Source organism: Ascaphus truei, chromosome 7 (genome assembly GCF_040206685.1).
Source record: "Ascaphus truei isolate aAscTru1 chromosome 7, aAscTru1.hap1, whole genome shotgun sequence".
Taxonomy (NCBI): Eukaryota; Metazoa; Chordata; class Amphibia; order Anura; family Ascaphidae; genus Ascaphus; species Ascaphus truei.
Genome location: NC_134489.1, coordinates 48,812,682 through 48,834,319, shown reverse-complemented (window position 1 = coordinate 48,834,319; position 21,638 = coordinate 48,812,682). Strand labels below are relative to the sequence as shown.

The window sequence follows — 21,638 nt, the reverse complement described above, 5'->3', positions numbered from 1 at the left end:
GGGGCTTCAGATGTCTGTCCCACCACCTCCACCAGTCTTTGGATGAGCCCAGCTCAGGTAGATGGGTAGATGTCTCCGATCTGTGTAGCCCATTCTGAGCACTTGGAAGTGGATCCCAATGCAGGCTCCACCCGCACGCACTGTGGGCAGAACAGATGTAGTGATTTCTCCCCATCATTGGGTAATAGCAGTAACCCTCCAGGGAGAATAAAGCAAACACCCTTTTCTTCTTCCATCGTCGACGATCTTGGCAGATCAAGTGAGTACACGCACGTCTGTACTGTAAGGCTACCACGTGCAAGTGAAGTGGGATCTCCACACTCGCACAGGGAAGCAGAGGGATATGCCCATAGCTCCCCTCTCTGGTTTTGAGAACAGCCACTAGGAATCAGGGTGGAACTTGGCATTCGCACCAATCCCGGATTCTTTACTAGAAGGGCGTGATCAGGATACGCAACAAATCTATAGGTTTGCAGAAAGATCTTGCAACTTTAGCTTGCAGAGTTTTGATCAAGCTGCCTTGCGGTGTCCCGTTTTGAGCAGGAACCGCCATTTTGGATAGAAAAACACAGTCATTTTGCAGAGAAAAGTACCTGAAAGGTTGGACAACCATTTCCCTGGGGTTGCCTCAGGGAAGGGTCCCCACTTCTAAATTGTTTAGATGAAAGGGTGCCCAGGGTACCCTGGCTAGTGCTTTTATTTATTGAATTGGGGTGTTTAGGTGCTTATCATGCCCATATTATATGGGTATGATGTACCACTATGCCAATCAATGGGTAGAATGTGGGTATAGTGGTCCGGGGGGGGGGGGGGGTTGGTTAGGCCTACTGGGTGGGAAGTGGGGGAGGGTGGGTTAACCCTTTAATTACTATAGCGGTTATTAACCGTTAAGGTGATTAAGGGGTTAGGGGCTATTAGATTGTATTTTTTATTGTATTCTTTCTGGCAACGGAGGACATGGACCTGCAGTATGCTGACGAGGATGCCAGGATGGCAGGGGTAAGTTAAACATTTTATTTACTTTATTTATGCTGGCTGGCTATTATTTGATTTAATAATGGGCAAATGAGCTATTATCCATCTGGATAATAGTTATTTTGTCCATTAGTGTACTGTATGTTTTGGGTGGGGGGGGGGGAAGGTGTATTTATTGCAATGTATTCCACATTTTTTCATGGCTAAAGGATTGGTATCCCAGGCCAGAGGGGACCTGCAGGGACCACCCGAGGACCCCCAGACACCCACGGCCCACCTGAGGACCCCCAGACACCTGTGGGGACCACCCGTGTGCCACCGGACATTCACGCGACCACCCAGGGACCCCCAGACACCCGCAGCGACCATCTGGAGACCCACGGACACTCACAGGGACCACCCTATGGCCCCCAGACACCGAAAGGGACCACCTATAGGACCATGGACACTCTCTGGGACCACCTGGGGACCCCTACCGGCCTCTGGTATCAATCTTGTGTATAAAAAAATTAAAAAATGTTTTTACAGTATGTGGGGGCACAGGGGGTGGGTGGGTTGTGTATTGGTGGTTAGTACATATTGTAATGTGTATTGGGGGCAAAGAGGGTGAGTGAAGGACCAAGTACCCGCTTCACTCACCCCCTCTGCCCCCAAAAAAGCTGCTGTTGTTCCTTAACCCCTTCATTGCCTTTGCGGTTAGTCGCTAAGGTAATGAAGTTGCCTGTAAAGGCATTTTTATTGCATGGGATTCATGCTGGGGGTCTCCGATGCTGATTTTAATGGTTATCAGCTCCGGAGACTCCCTGCATCAATCCAGGAAAAATGCATTTGTTTTCTAAATCCCGTCCGCCGCTTCCCGGCAGCTTCTCACCACCTTCCTGCCTACTTTTCATGGCTGGACGATTTTGAGAGGAAATCTCAATTCTAGAGCCTCGATTAGCCCCGATAAGCTTATCGGGGTTACTAGAATTGCACAAGTTTGAAAACCTGCTGATAAGTGGCTTATCGCCGCTTGTTTGGATTTTTTTTTCTCAGGGAAAAAAATTGGCAGGTAATAGCTTGATGATGCACATACTGTATACAGTAGATGTACTGTAGACCGACTTAGAGTGAGTGCCCAGCTTTGTATATGCTTAACCCCACCCTCCTCTTAATCATGAAAAGATTCTAATATAGTATACAGACATAAAAGTCAAAAGATGAAGCTTAACCACACATGTCTTTAAGAAATCTGCTTGGTACATAAGCTGTGTTGATGTTTTCAATTGTCAGAAGAAGACTTGCTTAAAAATCTTTCTTCCTACTTTTACTTGTGTAAAATCTTCTGCCCAAATGCTGTGTGCTGAAAAACACAAAGGTTTTTCGCATGAAAGACACCAGATAAAAATCCTATTACCTTTCAGTGGGAATTTATTATTTGATATACAGTATCTCCTACAGGTTTTTGTACCACAACTGCATCAGTTTTGCAACAAGAAGACTTTGATACATAACCCCTAAGATCTTACTGATACATATTCCTTAATAATTACCCTTCTTCCCCAACAAATGTGACATATAGTTTATTCCTCTGCAGGTCTTTTCTTGAGTAACCCATGATTTGGTTAAAGGCATCTTCCAATAGATGGTCTCTTCTTATGATTAACCTGGAACACACAATATTTGAAACAAAACATAAAACATATTTAATTAAAAGCCACTCAACTGATGTAAAAGGAAGGTTTATCATGAAATGAGTCAATGACAGATGTAGACTCTGCCAGTGACAATAATGATAACATATCATATACCTCTAAGAATCCCAGACTTACATAAGATTTAACAAGGATGTTGGCAAGGCATATCTCAATATAATACAACATATCAAGGCTGAATGGCCTATCATGAGTTACTTATGTATAATTCTCTGTATTATTAGGAGTTGATGTAAATTAAAGGGTTGAAAAAAAACAGCTTTTATATTTACATGCAATATTATATGAAAAATCAATGAGCAGAGACCAATATGAAACTGTGTGCAAATTTAATAATATATAGTTATTGGTTGATAAGTCAGTTTGGCCCAAATACACAAATGGGGTCTCATATGAATGGGAGTAAAAGCGTGCTAAAGCTTTGCACCCTTTTGTGGATCTGGGTCTAAGTGGCAAAAAAAAACCCAACACGGTAAGTGACAAGGACATATGGTTAGACTCCCAGTTAATATTTGGGTTGCACATTGATACCCTGACATCCAAAAACTATGCTAAACTAGGTGTACTTTATAAGATCAAATCCTCCCTAAGTCTGCTGGTCAGAAAGCTTATCGCACAGCAGATGCTAATGCCAATTATAGACTATGAGGACATACCTGTAGTATATGGCACAGCACCCCAAACCCACCTTAGCAAACTTGATACCCTCTACAATTCAATATGCCTTTTGTCCTCCAATGCAACTACAACATACATCACTGCTAAATGTTCAAAGAACTAGATTGGTCATCTCTTGAGTCTAGGCGCAAAGTTAATTTTTCCTGTCTTGCCTTCAAATACTTTCTGGGCAAGCTACCCGCCTATCTGAACAAGCTCCTCATCTATACCACATGCAGCACTTATCATCTGAGATCTGACTCCAAAAGACTGTTCAACAAAGTATCCGCCGCTCCTCCTTCTCTTACCGTGCACCCCAAAACTAGAACAATCTACCGGAGACTCTCACAGCCGCCACCAGTCTAAGTCATATATACTCACTTTAATTTGCCAGGACCTTGTCCGTATCCTTTAGTTTCCAGTTTTCGATAGAAATTCCGTAGCTTGGCTTCGAAATCTCGTTTATAAGGGGCTGGTGCCCGGGCATTGGCACGCTGGGTACCTAAACGAAAGGCCAAAGCAGAAATCAGAGCACTTCTGGCTTCACTTTAATACTTTTCTTTTCCAGATTAAAGGGGCAATAATATCTTCTGAAGTTGCAATAAATTGACAGACACGATCAGCAGAAATAACAGCAATTACTGTAAGACTATACTAGTACCTGGTGAGTTTTGTGGAGAGGACACTGGGGAACCACGTGGAGATTGACAATAGCTGGGATGAAGTAAGGAATGTGGTGGAATATATGACATTATCTCTTCTTCGAACAAGCTGGTTAAAGAAGCACATGAAAAATTTAGAACATAAGGAAAACAGATAGCATCTCTTATTGGCTAAAACAGATCTTACATTATTATCTAAATTCTAGAGTTAGGCTTGTATCTAACTCAGACACATCAACAGCAGATGCCGGAAATATATATCACATATATATACATATATATAAATATATATATATATTAAAAAATAAAGAAAATATCAGCACTCTATTACTTAATTCGTGTGATGATGCATTTCGTCACGTCTCTGCAAAATCCTCAGGGGTAGAGACGCGACGAAATGTGTTGGGTGATTTTGGGACCTTGTGTTCATTTGAACATCCAAGCTTTACTGGTGAGACCTCTTTTGGGTCTTAACTGCTGTACATGCTGCTCCTTGTTTTCAGAACCTAACGGAGAGCAGAGAGGTCAGACGATCAGCTGGAGTGAGAGAAACAGAGCATGGATGTCCCTTGGGCTTAAAGATTCCAACAGCACCATTAGACTCACAAGATTTTAGGAGGTTTATCCCAGCCGGTTAATAAATTGTTAACCTCTTGCAACTTCCTCCAAGTAACTTTCTCATTCATTGTGTAAATAATTCATAGGACTTAGACTCACAATCATCTGCACCTTATTTTCAAGCAGTGGGTTAAAGTGTGGTACTGTATATACTGTAGTGCCGATGAGTATTCTAAAACATATCTGTAGCACTGTTTCCTTCTTCCCCTCCACCCCACACACACACACACTATGGGAAATGTGGTGGTTACTGAGTGTGTGGTGCTTTACCTGTGGCTCACAGGAGGCATGAACCTCCACTGCTGGGAACCAGGGGTGTACCTGATCCGTCTGGTGACAGCACCTCCACCTGTGAGGGATCCTGACAGCGCTGGATAACCCCTTCACAGGACCCAATGCATTAAGATCACACACTTGTATTTAATAATAGTTTACTGAACAAAGGTAAAACTAGGTATATCATTAACCCACATACAATATAGACCTCGTGTGGTTGTAGCCGCACCGTGCCCTCCAACCGTAGTGTCCACCCCTGATGGGATTTCCCCAAAGTACTGAGATGCCCCATGGCACTCAACCTCCCTGGTGTCCACAAGAGCCAACCCACCCAATGTGTGAGACAGCGCTGCACACAGTAACTGAAAGTGTTATAGTTGGTGCACATTGTGAGGTACCTGCCCAGGTGCTCCAGCACCCGGGTATGGCAGAAAAGCAAAAGTGATCCACTGATCCAGCAACGTCGATGTCAGCGAAGCCTCCGCCTCTGCATGGGGTGAAGTCCGATAGGAGGGTCTCACCTTTGATAGTCTATGATAATGCAGTGGTGGTCCGGCCCCAAACCACAGTCGGCAAATCGCCGCATGGCATCTTCAAATGGCCCTATACACTAACTGTATACAGCTACAGTGGAAATGTCCCTAGCTAGGGGTTTCGCTGTAGCAGCCACAATCTGATTAGATGAGTGGGGCCTATCTTGGACCTAAAGGGTTAATCTGGCCTAATCTGGGTGCCACTGATACCCAGACCCTATCTTCCCTTTCTCTGTCCTGGCTCCAACTGCCTAACTCTCCTAACTGCCTGTCCCTCTAACTGTCAGAACTCCAACTGTCAGAATTCTAACTGCCATGTATCTCTTAGCCCTATTGGCTGCCTGGCAACATGTGGTCTGCAGCCCCTGAGACTGCTGGGACCTGTAGTTCCCCTGCTGTGCTATACTGCCAATGGCCGTCGCTAGTGCTTGCTACTGTGCATCCCCCCTGCACTCTCCCCAGCCTCCGCTGCCTATGGAAAGGTAAGGGGACAAACAGGGGACCAGGGGGACCCAGGCTATAATAATTTAAACTTTAAGATTCCTCAAAACTTAATGTCAGATTGTCTTGATAATTGAGCAAAATCAAGTGTAATATATGAGTATAATATAACAATAATAAAGTAGAATTAAAAATGTTCTGCAGACAAGTTGGTAGTGAGTATATCAAGTACAGTACACTGTACAGCTGCAGCGGCCGTTTTCAAACAAATCACGACACAGATTTCGTGTGCTCTGCTGTACTCCACACAGCATGAACGCGGCCAATTGCCCCAGGCACCCGCGCTTATCGCGATTGCTTTGTTGAATTTCATGGATTCTGTTTCTTTGGATGCAATGAAATGAATGAATTGCAATGTGTACCGTACTGTGCTACTGCGTCAATTTAAGGTGTTTAAAAACCAGAACTCTAAAATGCCATTTTCTGCACTCGCCGCACTCGCGTCTTACGGCGGTAAAGTTGGAAGACATCCCGCGTCATGATATCGGTATTCCGATGTACACAACGCGTGATTTGTATGAGTACCGTCCGCTGCAGCTGTATGTTCCGAGAAGTATAATAACAGCAACAAACATAACCAGGAGAAGTATAAAGAGAACATATCTTTCCAAAGAGGGGTTTCCATCTGATTTCAGTTAGGGCATTTAGGTTTGGCAAATGTAGTAAGAGCCTTTGCATGGAAATACTGGAAAGAGTCTATCTACTACATATTTTATAAGATTGACTAGATGAGTAAGTTAAGTTTGAGGTTTCAGGCTGGTCTGGCTGAAAAAGATAGAGTACGGTAGGCATCTTCCTCCTTTGAAAAGAACATTGGAAAAGAAGAAGCATTCCAAGAACACGAGTCTTTCTTTCTTTCCGAATGTACAAATGAGTGTTATTTTCTCTGAAAAAATCAGTATGTAACCAATATTGCTTTTCATTGAGGCTACAGAAGCTATAGCGTTTTTTTTTTAAGCGCTATGTGAAGTTGAACTCGGTATATGTATACAGAATATATGTCTACAGAATATTAGTAGGCCAAGGTTGATTCACCTAAATCTGGTTCAGGATCCTTTATTTTGTTCAATTAAGTTTCTTCAAACCAAAGCTCAGCAGCACATTGGCTATCAGAGGAGAAAGGGATGATATAACATCATCTGTTTGCTGCTGATCTGACTCAGGTATTTTAAATTGGTGTTAGTCCAAAAGCGCTATGGATTCAGAAAGGTTTATTTTAAAGGAGGTAATACCTCGTGTGACATAAGTGCACAAATGAACGCTAAATAAAATGGCCTCCAAATCTCAATCTAAAACGATTCTGCAACATCATTGGTTGCTGTTTCCTGTTAGATGGCAATTGCAATCCCCCGAAGGAACCACGAATTAACCCCGGTAGGTATCTCGGGAACCGCGGGATCCTCAGAGCTGAAAAAAGTGCAGTTTAGCTCCAGAGGCTCTCGCAGTTCTGACAGGAATCCTTCGTATAGGCCATAGCATCACTAGAACTTCATCTGTGGAGAACTGCCTATGCCATGAGTCAAAGCGAAGGTTTCTCTGAATTCCCCCAGGCAGCCTGTCAGCATGTTGGTCATGCCCAGGCACACCTCTGGCTGCTCTGGCTGCTATTGTCAATCCAAACACAGGTGGTAGGGTATGTCAGGCAATGGGGTGTTAATTGGTACAGTATCTCTGGTCTATTAGCTCAGAAGAGTGGGGCACACTACCGACAAGGCAGTCTGCATGTATCCCCAGCTGGGCCTCAGCAGTTTCAGTAAAAATCCAGGGATCAGAGTGGGAGAATACAGAAAATAGTTCCATAGCTTCTAAATGTTCTGTCTTTAGAGCTTAACCTAGCCAGATGTGTGCTTAAAGAGCGTGTCAACAGAACATATTATTAATAAAGGTATCTTCTGGGGAAAGAGCCATTCAGACTCTCTAATACAAATGTAACAGGGTATGTCCAGCTGTACCTGTTTATCTCCACATAGTGTATCTGCTATGTAAGTCCTGTTAAGATCCAGGCATTAGCAGGTTAATCTGTAGGCCATTGACCCCCCTTCTGCTTCCCCAGAAAGTGAAGGAAGGTCTGTGGTGACTCATGGCCTGTGTACAGCCCCCTTACAGGTGGGTACAGTCCATGAGCCCGCCCCTTCCAGAGCTTTCTATGGGAGTAGCCAAAGTTAGTGGGCTGGGTCTTTTCCCCATGCTCTTCATAGAGTAAGGAGGGAAGGAGTCTGCCTCTGCACCTCAGGGTGTGAAGAGGTGGATGTAAGAGTTCCTCTGGGCTCCTCAAGGAGTGAGGAGGGAGAGAGTGTCCCTCTCTGAGCCCGGGCTAGGGTGAAGGACGGTGAACGAGGTGGGAGCTGACAGTCTTCCCCATGGCGGGGTAAGCTTGCTCAAGTTAGGTTGGCTAGCCTAATAGCCACCTGGAGCCAAGCCCTAAAGAATGAGAACCGTCTAGGAAGCCTGGGGCTAGAAGCGGAAGTTGATATGCTGCTAAGAGTGCTGATGAAGACTGCTTGTAATAAAGTACCTTTCAAGATACCTCTGCCTAAGGTGTCAGTTCCTGGGCTGGAGGTAGGTAATCGCATAGTGATGGGGGCTGACACCTACACTTCATGGGATCCATCACTGCTGGAGGTGCTGACACCATTGTGAAGAACCCAGAGACCTGTGCGAGCCAGTCCTGTCATGTCTCATACCATCAAGCAGACTACTCAGACCTCCTGCAAACCAACAGGTAGAGCACCATACCAGCGAGGTAATGCGCCCACTCCCATACACTGGTCCCCACGTGAGGTTGGGGGGAGAGGGGGGAACACGTGTTACACAAATATTAACTGAGAGTATGCACCTAATTTGCAATATTTCTGTAAAATGGATGTCGACTGAATCAATTGATTGAGAAAAGATTCAATAAATCTGTTCAGCAGCAAGTGTGTTAGTGACCAACATAACCAGTTTCCTCCCCAAAGTACTCAAAATATATCTATTTTTTATGTTTGGGCAAGTCACTTTATCTCCCTGTGCCTCAGGCACCAAAAACATAGATTGTAAGTTCACCTGGGCAGGGACTGTGTCTGTAAAATTCCTCTGGGCTGCGAACTGTGCACTATACTGTAATTGTGAAGTGCTCTGAGTCCCATTGTGAGAAATGCACTATATGAAATAAAGTTATTAACTCCTTTTTTTGCCACAGGTATTAATGAGCATCTCCGAAAATAAAGGGTTAACCATTTCATCTCTGTTAGTTGGCTGATATCTATGTTTCTCTCACTATCATTCAGCCATTCGGTTCATTAGACACAATGTATGCACTGACCAATTAGTTACAAATCTCATACTGTAGGTTAAGCATCTGTCCTACCTTAACAGAATGACAAGGTCTGCATCACCAGATAGACGCACCAGCCCTGATGGTCCTTCTGCCCGAATAAACTGTATCTTCTCTCTGTGTGAGCAATTAAATTACCATTTGAGATCTTTTGCAAAAAAGGTTCCCATATACAAGTAGAAAATCTAAATCTTCTATCAGAGAAAAAAGGTGATGTATAGTAGCGCTAATGACAATAGACAATATACCCTGCTTGAAGGGTGAGCCCTAGTGGTACAAAGGCAGCCTGATGGTAATCTGATGGTGCAATCAGAATAAACAGCATAAAACAAAAAGAGATACCGGCGCCTAATGAGTCCAAATAAATGGAATCCTGGACATCCAGTGGAAATAGCTCAAGTCCCAAGATGATCAGCAGTCTCTTAGTCTTTGGGTGATCAGATAGGACTTCGTTCATGGGAAGTGGAACATGAAATGAAAAAAGAGATATTTAGTGCAACACAGCTATAACAATTACACAGACATAGATTTGCAGACTGGCTGGCACTAATGACAAGACAGACAGACACACCAAGACAGATAAACACAAAGCAAAGCTAATATTAAAAGTTAGTTTAATATAACTAGATTGATTAAAATGTTGGACAAAATCTGGAACGCCGCTCCGGTCGGTTAAAACCTGAGTAACACTCACAGGACGGCAGATGGTTAATAGCAGTGAACTGGTGTGGACTGTTCTCCACGTGTAGAGGGTCCGCAGAGTGCCCTGGAAGCCGTGCGATCCTTCTGTGTCTCCTGGCTGACAAAAAACGGAAATGGCGTCTCCGTCGTGTGCCGTAACCGGTAGTGACGTCACCGGACGTGGCGTCAAGGCCTGGCAAATCTTCAACGAAGCCAAACGAAGCCAAAGGAAACGGCGATCCTCACTTCTCTGCCCCTCAAGCACTCAGCCGCAGCACTCAGCACTTGTACTGTTTGTCCTCAAAAGTGTCCAAACACAGTAAAAATTGGCCCTACGCGTTTCGTGTGTTTAGAAGATTTGCCAGGCCTTGACGCCACGTCCGGTGACGTCACTACCGGTTCCGGCACACGACGGAGACGCCATTTCCGTTTTTTGTCAGCCAGGAGACACAGAAGGATCGCACGGCTTCCAGGGCACTCTGCGGACCCTCTACACATGGAGAACAGTCCACATCAGTCCACTGCTTTTAACCATCTGCCGTCCTGTGAGTGTTACCCAGGTTTTAACCGGCCAGAGCGGCGTTCCAGATTTTGTCCAACATTTTAATCAATCTATTTATATTAAACTAACTTTTAATATTAGCTTTGCTTTGTGTTTATCTGTCTTGGTGTGTCTGTCTGTCTTGTCATTAGTGCCAGCCAGTCTGCAAATCTATGTCTGTGTAATTGTTATAGCTGTGTTGCACTAAATATCTCTTTTTTCATTTCATGTTCCACTTCCCATGAACGAAGTCCTATCTGATCACCCAAAGACTAAGAGACTGCTGATCATCTTGGGACTTGAGCTATTTCCACTGGATGGCCAGGATTCCACTTATTTGGACTCATTAGGCGCCGCTATCTCTTTTTGTTAAATCTTCTATCAACCATATTTTGTCACAGTACAAAAGAAGCACACATTATAAATCGGAGACTTACTTGAAGTGATAGCCACAATTAGCATAAAAAAACTTAAAAAAACAAAAAACATTACCATTTTCTAACTTTATATAAGGAAAAGAAGACCAAGTTTTAAACTTTCATGTATTTCACTTCATGAGTATTAGATAATAGAATTCTATGAAAACTGCCTCTAGCGCTGAACCAAGCGCTTATTGAAGAAGTGTGCCTGTGAATGGGTGGCCGCTTTGAAGTATAGGTATCACTTCCTAAGCCGTAGACCTCTAAACCGCAAAGTCAATTGGATAATTGGTTTGCAGTCTAGCTGAAGTGTCTTCTTGTCAAAATTTATCCATCGGGCTCGTTAACCACTTAAGCTGAAATTGTTGGCGTGTGTCAGCGGTTACGGATCAAAGCCAGCACGGATACATTGTATGCCGGCTTGTAACCCAGACCGATTATAGGTCAAACCTCAACCCACATCAGAGAGCCTGTTCAATTAAGTAGATAACTTGCGTTAGGAAAGAGCTAGCACTCTAATTTTTTGAGTGCAGCTAGGTAAAAAGAAACCATGAACAAACATATAAGGTTTATAACATACATTTATAAATAAACTGTATTGTATGGTGTTTTAAATTTACAGGCAGGAACCCTTTCCTGCCAGACCGGCAATGCATCCATTAACATGTCCATATGTTATGGATGAATGAGCTGAGGGATTTTTCATCTCCAAACGTCAAAAGGCACCCTGCTGAGGTGGTGCCCCAGTGTCTATGAGAAGTTCGGAGTTGAAAAACCTTAGAGACCCTAGGTGTTAGGGTGGCCAGGATATTATTAATTGCCAGATACCTGTGGAAAGTATGGACACTTCACACTTGGTAGCCAAACCCCAGACTTACTGTCGCCAGGTAAGGGGTTGGGCCCGGTATGCTAGGCAGCTCAGGTGTGAGGTTGGCACATGCTCTGTGCAAACCAGGAAGCAACTTCTGCCCTCTTTGTAAGGTACTGGCAAGTCGGGGATAGGTGGGGAAAATTATTCCCACAAGAGGATTGGGTGTATATGTTAGGTATAGGACCCTTAACCCTACAAAAGTGCCTGCGGCCCAGTCCCAGTCAGTTCCATCTAAGACTCATCTAAGCTTTTCCAAGAAACGTCCAAGTTACAGCTTCAGCGGTTCCAGAGTGTGAGGGGTTAACCTACATCGTAACGAAGATTTGCACCCTCTTCCAAAATTCGTTTGAGCTAAAGATTCCCGAACTAATCCTGTAAGGACTTTACGAAATAATTCCTTTTGGCGGAGATTACAGGCTGGCAAATTGCGCCCCTACCCAAGGCCTGTCGCAGGACTCAAACCGCGCACCCACTTGCATGCGTGCAGGGGTGCCCAAAGACTTTGATTCGTTCTGTGGACATTTTATATTGTTTCCCCATCCCAGGAAGTGTATATTGACTAATTGTGAAGTACTATGTGTTTGCCTTAAAAGGAAATAAATTACAATTTATTTTACTCATCTTGTGTGCTCAGTCCAGAATCCCAGTATAATTTGTTGGTAAGCCCTGGTCTACCATGACAAATTACTCCCACCCCGTTGAAGCTGGCATCCACATGGAGGACGTAAGATTTCTCGGAATCAGCATAAGCCAAGACGGGAGCTTCAGTCAGACTTTTCTTGAGTCCAATAAACGCATTTTCACACACCATGGTACACCTGTCGCTGAACGGGGTTCGCGGGGGCTCTTCTGGATAAACCTTCAGTAAGTTATTTAGGGCCTTGGCTTTACTGGAATACCCCTTCACGAAACGTCGGTAATAGCTGCAAAACCACAAGAAGGATCTCAATTCCATCACGTTGTCCGGTCTCGGCCTGTTTACCACAGCTTCGACTTTGCCCGGGTCGGTAGCCACACCTTCTGCTAACATGATGTGTCCCACATAGGTTACGGACGTCCTGCAGAACCGGCACTTATCCAGGGATAGCTTCAGGCCTTCTTTTCCTAATCTATCCAACACCTTCAGGAGGCGTTCCTCATGTTCTTCTAAGGTCTTCCCGAATACGATGATATCATCGAGATAAACCAGGCACTCACGGGGTTCGTATCCACAATCGTCTTCTCCATCAACTGCTGGAATGTTGCTCGAGCACCACAGATGCCTTGGGGCATCCGGGTGAACTGGTAGAACCCAAGGGGGCAGACGAACGCCGTCTTCTCCTGGTCTTCCAGACTCATCAGGACATGGTAGTATCTGGACCTCAGGTCCAGCACGCTAAACCACTGGCTTCCCGAAAAGGCATTCAGAATTTCCTCTATGCGTGGCAAGGCTTACTGATCGGGTATGGTACGCTGGTTCAGTGTTCGATAATCCACACACAGACACACGGACCCATTCTTCTTCCGTACCACCACTATTGGAGAAGCGTAGGGACTTCGGAACTCAGTTACTATACCGGCGGTCTCCATCTCGTGGATGACATTCCTTACATCCTCCACATCTCGAGGACCAATACGCCTGGACCGCTCCCGGAAGGGGGTGGTGTCGTTCAAACGAATGGTGTGATGGGCACTCCGGCTACAGCCCACATCCATCTCGCTAGTGGAAAACACCTCCCCGGCGTACCTCCAACTTAGCACATAGCCGAGTCTTCCATTCTTCAGGTAGGGTTGAGTCCCCGAAGTCGAAGTGCATCCGAGCAGACTCTGCTCTCGTGGTCGCAGCATTCACGTGCGCTATAGTTTCCATGGCTTCAACCGGGTATATCCTGCCCAGCCTCTGTCCGAATTCGAACGGCACCGGGTGCGGGGAAATGTTTTGAATGGACACTTATCTTCTCAGGGATGGCGGCGGTCCATTCCCTTATTTCGGGTACCAATTTATACCCTCTCTTGAGATCATCCTCCGGAGTGGTTTCGAGGGAGAAATACGTGTAAGCTTCGTCGCAGCCCAAGTACTTGACCACGGCGGTCATATGCCTCACTCCCCCCAGTGGAATCTCTATCAACCCTTTCTCCAAGTTGAAGATCTCTCCACATTCTTCTTGCACCGCGACTCGATAGCACTCATCTTTTAGGGCCGGATGAATTCTTAACGCGGATAGGGGTAGCTCGCCCGCTTCATGCAGATAGGCCCGGATCACAGAATGTACCACGTCAACATTAGTTCCTCATATGATGGGCGCACTTGGGTGTTTCCGAGGCTCGGGGCAGACGAGAGCCTCCACTTCCATTGGATGTGTCCGGTTGGTATAAAAACTGTAATATGTGGATTCGCATGGCCACCACTCTGTCGATGGGGTACTTCTCGTGACTGAGGCCCCACAACTTAATCTTTTCGGACAACTGCAGAGGCAGATGTTGAAGGTGCTGATCATAAAGTGACCGGTATATAATGGTCACCTGTGATCCAGTATCCAGCAAGGCTGAAGAATATATACCCTCCACGACAACTCTTATGATCGCAATGGGGCCTATCCTACAGTAGGTATCTGGGGGGTGATCCACATCAGGACTAGGCTTGGACTCATCTTCCTCCTCTTCCGGCAGTTCGGGATAGCTCAGAGGGATTGTTGTACTCGTACTGTAAAAGTTCCGGCACCTGTGGGGGATTTCTTGGGCTTCGTGCAGGTCCTGGCGAAATGCCCACTCTGGCCACAATTGTAGCAGCGGTGCTCGGACCGAGGAGTTGAGCTGTCCTGGGTTTTGGGAGTAGCCTCGGGCATGTCGTTGACCGAATTATCCTTCTCCCCTTTGGCTCCCTTAGCTTTTGGAGCCGTTGTCTCCAACGCCTCATCCTTGCGGGCCTCTTGGTCTTTTTGGGGAGGTGCAATCGTGTGTAGGCCTCATGCCTCTTTACAACGGCCAGCAGGTCTTCCAGTGTAGGCAGCTCTCCTTGAAGTAGCGAACACTGGATCATTACAACGATATGATGGGATGATGGCCCTTCGCAGAAATTGTTTACATCGGTATTCATCCACTTCAGAAGCCTTGATGATCTGGCACGAACGTAAGTCCCATAAGATCAGCTGAATCCGTTGAATTAGGTCAGATAAGTCTTCCCCCTCTTTCTGCCGAAGGTGATAATATTTGGACCCTAGCTCACTCACATCATCTTCGACCCCATATATGCGGGTCAAAGACGCCCTCAGTTTTTGCGCCGTGACGTCAATATGTTGGTCTCGGTACATCTTTACCATGGTGGACGCAGGGGGCCACAAGCACTCCATTATTCTTTGTCGTTTCACCGCGTCTGTATTCTTCGAGGACCTGTACAATGTAGTCCCTCCAGGCGTCGAAGGTCTCGTCACCAGCAGGTGTAGGTTTGGTGCCTGAAAAGAGTTTCAACTTGCGATATGGCTGTGGCGGGGGAGGTTCACTCTTAGGGGCTCTCAGCCGCTGTATGGCCTGGGCCAACATTTGTATGTCACCCGCCCGGCAGGAGCTAGGACTGCCTATACTGTAACTGCAGTTGGAGCAGGATATGATACTAGTGTCGTCTCCGCAAAGACTCTCGGGGGGCGAGGAGGACAGTCTCATAGCAACCGACTGTAAAACCGTGGCAGGACCATGGGGCCCCAGCTTTACTGGCATTTTGGGGTAGATAATGGGACACCCTTAACTGAGCGCTCCAGGAAGCCATAATTTGCAGGGCCCTCCTTCCTTGGTAAAATCTTGCCCGCGTCACTAATACTGAACACCCTATCCCATCGGTGTCTGTGCAGTGGCCTAGGATTTTGGCCTCCCGTAAACCTGGGTACTGACCCAACAACAAACTTATGTCATAAGAGGAGGTGTTAGCTGTGACTTGTCCAACAGCAAATGCTTGTAGGGGCGGGACTTGTCTTTTTGCCGCCCACTCATACACCTCCTGGCTTGAGGGTAACGAGAGAGTAAGTGACATAATTTCACTGAGTTCGGGCACCCCAGGTCTGAATCTCAGCAGTGCCTCCAAATGTAGCCCTGTTTCCCCTTAAACAAGATGGCTACCGGTGCTGCCCTTAAACCTGTTGGCTCGAAGAAGCCTAAGTCTCCGCCACTTGGAAGCAAACAAGAAAAAGTGCGCAAATTACTACCTCTAATGTAAAATTAACCCATTCACCACCTTGGTGTAAAAATTGAAAAATTACAACCTCTAAGTAGAACACTGGCGTCTGCAGCTATAATGACAGGGATGTGAACACCCCTAGAACAACTGAAATACAAAGAAAACAAAAGCGCAGACGCACATAGTGAAGTATGTAAAGTATATAAGTATATATTATTAGGGTAAAATATCTGCGTACATCAATTCAGTTGGTTAACAGCATTTCGTGTGCAATACATGAGTTACCAGACGTCGCACAGCCACCGCCAGACCTCAGGAATTCTCCTTCACTGCCTCCAAGACGCACTGCCACGACACTTGGGGAAAAGACCTCCACTTTAACAGTCCTGTTAATGCGTAGATAACCTTTGCAGGTCAGGACCGTCGGGAACCACCGCTTCTTCTGGCTTGCCGCCGAATAGGACACCCTCAGAAGTCGGAGCTTTTTGGTTAGCCGCCAGGTAAGTTTGTCACATGTCCCGTGTGGCTATCACGACCGGCCACAAAGTAAGGATGGCCGTAAAGAGTGATATTGACGTCACTCCAGCAATGCCGAGTGTAACAGGTTTACGAAAGAGTCCAATGCTGGATACGGCACACAGATAGTGATATTGGTTGTTATTTAAGAGCTTTAAAATCTATCCAACGCGTTTCGAAGCGTAAGCTTCTTCATCAGGGATAATTATCCCTGATGAAGAAGCTTACGCTTCGAAACGTGTTGGATAGTGCGACGTCTGGTAACTCATGTATTGCACATGAAATGCTGTTAACCAACTGAATTAATGTACGCAGATATTTTACCCTAATAATATACACTTATATACTTTACATACTTCACTATGTGCGTCTGCGCTTTTGTTTTCTTTGTATTTCAACTCCGCCACTTGGAGCCTGGGGCGATATACTTATAACTTTGGTACAGCGCCTCCACCAGAGAGGGATCCCAACGTAGTGGGAGAAGCGCCTCACAGGACCCAACAATAAATACACACACAGTAAAATAGAAAGGCCTTTACTGGCACACATAAAGCTTATACTCTATATCTTATATTCTATCCCACCATAGGTACAACTATCCATGCACCTCGCAGGGCTGTATCCCACCACCGTGTAACCCCCACCGTGTCCTGAGTATCCCAGTACCTCAATGTCCCAAAGTGCCCACACCCAACCCACAGTGTGTGACCACGCGGCCCACTAATTGAAGGTGTTAAAGTTGGTGCACTTGTTGTAATGGTACCTGCCGAACGCTCCTGCACCCGGGCGCGCCGACAAGGATCAGAAGGGATTCGCGATCCAGCGTTGTCCTCCGCTGTGCTTTCTCCTCTGCGTGGGATGGTATCCAGCTGGATGATCCCACCTTGAACACAGTCTCCGCTTCAGTCAATGGCCTGGTCCCATACCACAATGTCAGGCTCACGCAGATGGCACTGTATCCCTGACTTATAATAACTAATGGGGCAAGATTCCTATCTTAGGGCCTGTCCCTGTAGCTGCCAAAAACTGATACTGGGAGTCTGGGCCTAACTGGGGCCTAGGGGAAATCTGGCCTAGTACAGAGGGTCACAGACCCCTGCACACACACCTCTTACCCCTAACTCGCTCCAGCTCCGACTGACTCCTCCTCTTCCAGCCCGTGAAGATCTCCTGTCTCAGGAAACTAGCTGCTTTATTGGTACCCTGGCTTCACATGGTCCTGCCGCCCCTAAGCACTATGGGGCTTGTAGTCCCGCGGAATCTCTGTCTATGGGCCGCCACGTGCGCTCTGTACCCTGCGCGTGCGCAACCCTGTCATGGCTGCTGCTACTCTCCTGACCCTTCATGTAGACCACCGCATCTTCGCATGCGTGAACATACCGCGGCTGCGCGCGCACCTCCAAGATGGCGGCTCCCTTGAGAGGGACCCGCCGGAGACCTCGGCGATCCCGTCGCCAGTCTCATTCCCCCGCAACCTCCTGTGAGTCAGCGGAGGTAAGGGGAATATAACACAAACCCTGGGGACCTGGCTACACATGTATTGTATTATCATAACTCCCTGTATACTGTCTTGTTTCTTTTGTAAAGCCGTGAGTGCACTTTGGGTACTATATAAATAAAACTATACCTACACACAATACGAATTGAGTAGCACAAATTGCTACTTTAAACACATGTTTTAAGATTATAATTTTGTAATTGCAAAGTATAACAAAAGTAACATTTAATTAATGAATTAATTATTAACGTTGAATCTTTCCTAAGCAACACATTTAAAAATAGATGTATAACACCAAATCTGCACATTAATACCTGAGTGAATGATTTCTGCATAGGTCAGGTTGACGCTCCTGGAGAATTTCAAAGATGTTCGGCTGACGCAAGAATGCAACAATTTTTTCATTGTAACCTTAAAGTGCACAAGGAGAAATGTTATAAGAATGAGCTCATCTACGTAGTTAATATTCCAACCTAAAATATAATTCAGGAAACATTATATATATATAATATATATATATAAAAATATAAAAATAGAGAGCAGTTGGCACACTGTAAACAGATTATCCACTGATGCCTATCCCATATATGCACATACTGCTGCGGCCGAGTTTATTTGAGCATTTGCCCGGTCTCGGCCGCAGCAGTAACCAGGCGCGCGCCCGGGATGTGCATGGCGCGCGCCGAAGCCGCGGAGGAGCGCCCTCCGATCGGGGCTTTCTCCCTCCGCTCGCTGGGTCCGCCGGGTCCCCCGGAACCCCCTGCCGCCGTCCCCCACATCGCGGGACACCAGGGCTCCCTCAGGGAGCCCTGGACGCGCGTGCAGGGGGCGCAGGCACCCGATGACGCGTGACCGCGCGCACGCCGAGGGAGTGCGGCTAGCATGCCGGGGCATCCCGAGGCTTGCGGAGCTAGCCGCACTCAAATAAAATGTGCCGCCTCTGTACACAAAAATATTTTACCAGATGGAGATCCAGGAAAAATGAGACAGCACACAGTCAGGGAAATCTCAAGCTGTTGTATTCAGGATAAATACATAGGCACTGCATCCAACGTTTCGGTCATCAAAACGTGACCTTCCTTAGGGATGTGCGCACATCCCTGAGGAAGGTCACGTTTTGATGACCGAAACGTTGGATGCAGTGCCTATGTATTTATCCTGAATACAACAGCTTTGGATTTCCCTGACTGTGTGCTGTCTCGTTTTTCCTGGATCTCCATCTGATAAAATATTTTTGTGTATATATAATATATATATATATATTATATATACACACATACACACACAGAAAGAGAAAAAACAGCGCTTAATTTAGAATTAGAATTTAGAATAATTAATTAAAATAATTAGTGGATACATTAATGAATGCAGTAGGTTAAGGTAGTTAATAACTATAATGCATTAGACCATAGGGAAAATGCAGCTCTTTTAAGGATAATCCTAATCCATATTAACATAGAAACATTAGGGAAAAAAGTGCAAAAACCAGAAGTTTATGGAAAAATATAAACAATTTAATATAGCAGACAATAAGTGCCCATAACTTGATAAACAATTTGAGATAGAAAATAAAAGCATATATATGAAAATAAAAAGCAATAAATTAAAAAAACCAGTAAGTCGCATCTTAAGGTGATAGTTGAGAAGAAAATTGCATATTGTGTCGCTGTTATATTATTTCCCTCCTCAATTGAGTATCAGCTTAAGATGGGCATTACTGTTTTTAAATCATTATTGCTTTTATTTTCATATGTATGGTTTTATTTTCCATCTCAAATTGTTTATCAAGTTATAGGCACTTATTGTCTGCTATATTAAATTGTTTATATTTTTCCATATACTACTGGTTATTTGCGCTCTTTTTTCTTTTGTTTATATAAATATATATATACAGGCATACTCCGGTTTAAGGACACTCACTTTAAGGACACTCGCGAATAAGTACATATCGCTCAATAGGCAAACGGCAGCTCACGCACGCGCCTGTCAGCACATCCTGAACAGCAATACCGGCTCCCTACCTGTCCCGAAGCTGTGCGCAAGCGGGGAGACTATAGAGCCTGTTACACATGCGTTATTTACATCAGTTATGCACGTACTGTATATGATGATTGCAGTACAGTACATGCATCGATAAGTGGGGAAAAGGTAGTGCTTCACTTTTAGTACATTTTCGCTTTACATACATGCTCCGGTCCCATTGCGTACGTTAATGCGGGGTATGCCTGTATATCATCTTAAATCAAGCCTCGCTATCTAGATCCTGACTGTGATGTCACTGAAGCAACACTGCAACACTAGGTTCAGTTACGACCTATGATGGAGACGCCCCGGGGGAACGCTCTGAAGCGGCAGACTCAAAGATGACCTGATCACATCGGGATCTCCTGCTTACATTAAGGCTTAATGAAAGAAGCACACTTTGGAAGTGCATATTGTTTTTAACTCTTTATATTTCTAATAAACTTTATTATGCTATTTTGGGAACACCTTGTTTGCACTTGTTTTTTCAGACATATATTATATATAATATATATTATATATAACGTGTGTATATGTGTGTATATTGTGGTGCCATCGCTGTTCTCTAGGGGCTGGAACAGTGAAGTAGGTGTGCTTTACAGCTCACACAGAGTTAATCCTCCCTGGAATGGCTGTTCAGCTGCTGACTAATTAGTCAGGATTGACTCCCTCAGTGAATAAGGTAGTGTTTAAGACAGACAGAGTGATGCCATGCTGCCAGAGAGTGAGAGACACTGCGGACAGCCGTGCTGTTTGTGTATTTTTTCTGTGTAGTATGTAATATTTGATGTTTTTGTATTGTATATGTTGCATGTATTTCAACAAATAAAATTGCTGAGAGTCACAGAGTGAGAAACACTGCTGAGAGAGATAGCGAGCATGGAGGTGCAGTGACAGAGCTGTGTGTGGGAGAGGGGTCTGTGATCCATTATGGATGCAGCCTCAGGTGGAGTGAGAGGAGTAAGGCTGCTGAGAAAGGTAGCAAAAAGGAAAGAAAAATTTGTCTCCAGAAACAGAGATGAAAGTGAAGACAGTGATAAGTAAAATGTAGAATACAGAAGAAAAAGTCAGCAGGGAGCAGAGCCAGGAAACTGGAAGAGACTATGAGCAGTGAGTCAGATGAGGCACCTGAGATCCCCAATGCCCAGGCACAGGGGCTGAGCAGCTCTCTGGAGAGAGGCCCAGAGATCTACCTGAGAGAGGAGAGAAAAGATGACATGGTATGTAACCCCCGCAGTGTCCGCAGAATCCAATACTACTCCCCAGAGAGCAGCAGCTGCAGCACACAGTGGGTCTCCCAAACACAGCCCCCTTAGACCAGCAGAGTAGAAATGGAGTCTGAGCAAGAATAGATGCAAGCAACAGCAGCTCACACAGCTGAGCATTGAGTCCCAGGTACAGACAGTGTGTGTGTAATTAGTGAGTCCTCACTATCTGAGAGCAGGCTGTGTGATGTGAGCATTGATGAGATGGCACTATCAGAGGGCAGCCAGAGTGCAACAAACACGGCAGAGCTGGCACTATCAGAGGGCAGCCAGAGTGCTGCAAACACAGCAGAAGTGGCACTATCAGAGAGCAGCCTGAGTGATGAATACTTTGAACCTGCACAAGAGCCAGCAAGCAGCACCAAGAAAGCACAGTCTGTGCACAGTGCGGGGGAGGGAGTAATGAGAGGAGCTGCAGCTATTTACCTGTGCAGCCTCAACCTGCT

At 45.5% G+C, this 21,638-nt stretch overlaps 1 protein-coding gene across 2 annotated transcripts in view; it reads right to left on the bottom strand.

Moving 5' to 3' along the window:
• Nucleotides 1-21,638, bottom strand: part of HECW2 (HECT, C2 and WW domain containing E3 ubiquitin protein ligase 2) — a 241,888-nt gene that overhangs the window by 48,572 nt on the left and 171,678 nt on the right. For both annotated transcript variants that reach the window (XM_075608335.1, XM_075608334.1), the window contains 5 exons: nt 18,220-18,316; nt 9,266-9,349; nt 3,988-4,097; nt 3,708-3,828; nt 2,508-2,621 (listed from right to left, as the gene is read on the bottom strand). In XM_075608335.1, coding sequence (XP_075464450.1) covers nt 2,508-2,621; nt 3,708-3,828; nt 3,988-4,097; nt 9,266-9,349; nt 18,220-18,316 — 526 coding nt within the window. The remainder of the gene's footprint in view (nt 1-2,507; nt 2,622-3,707; nt 3,829-3,987; nt 4,098-9,265; nt 9,350-18,219; nt 18,317-21,638) is intronic.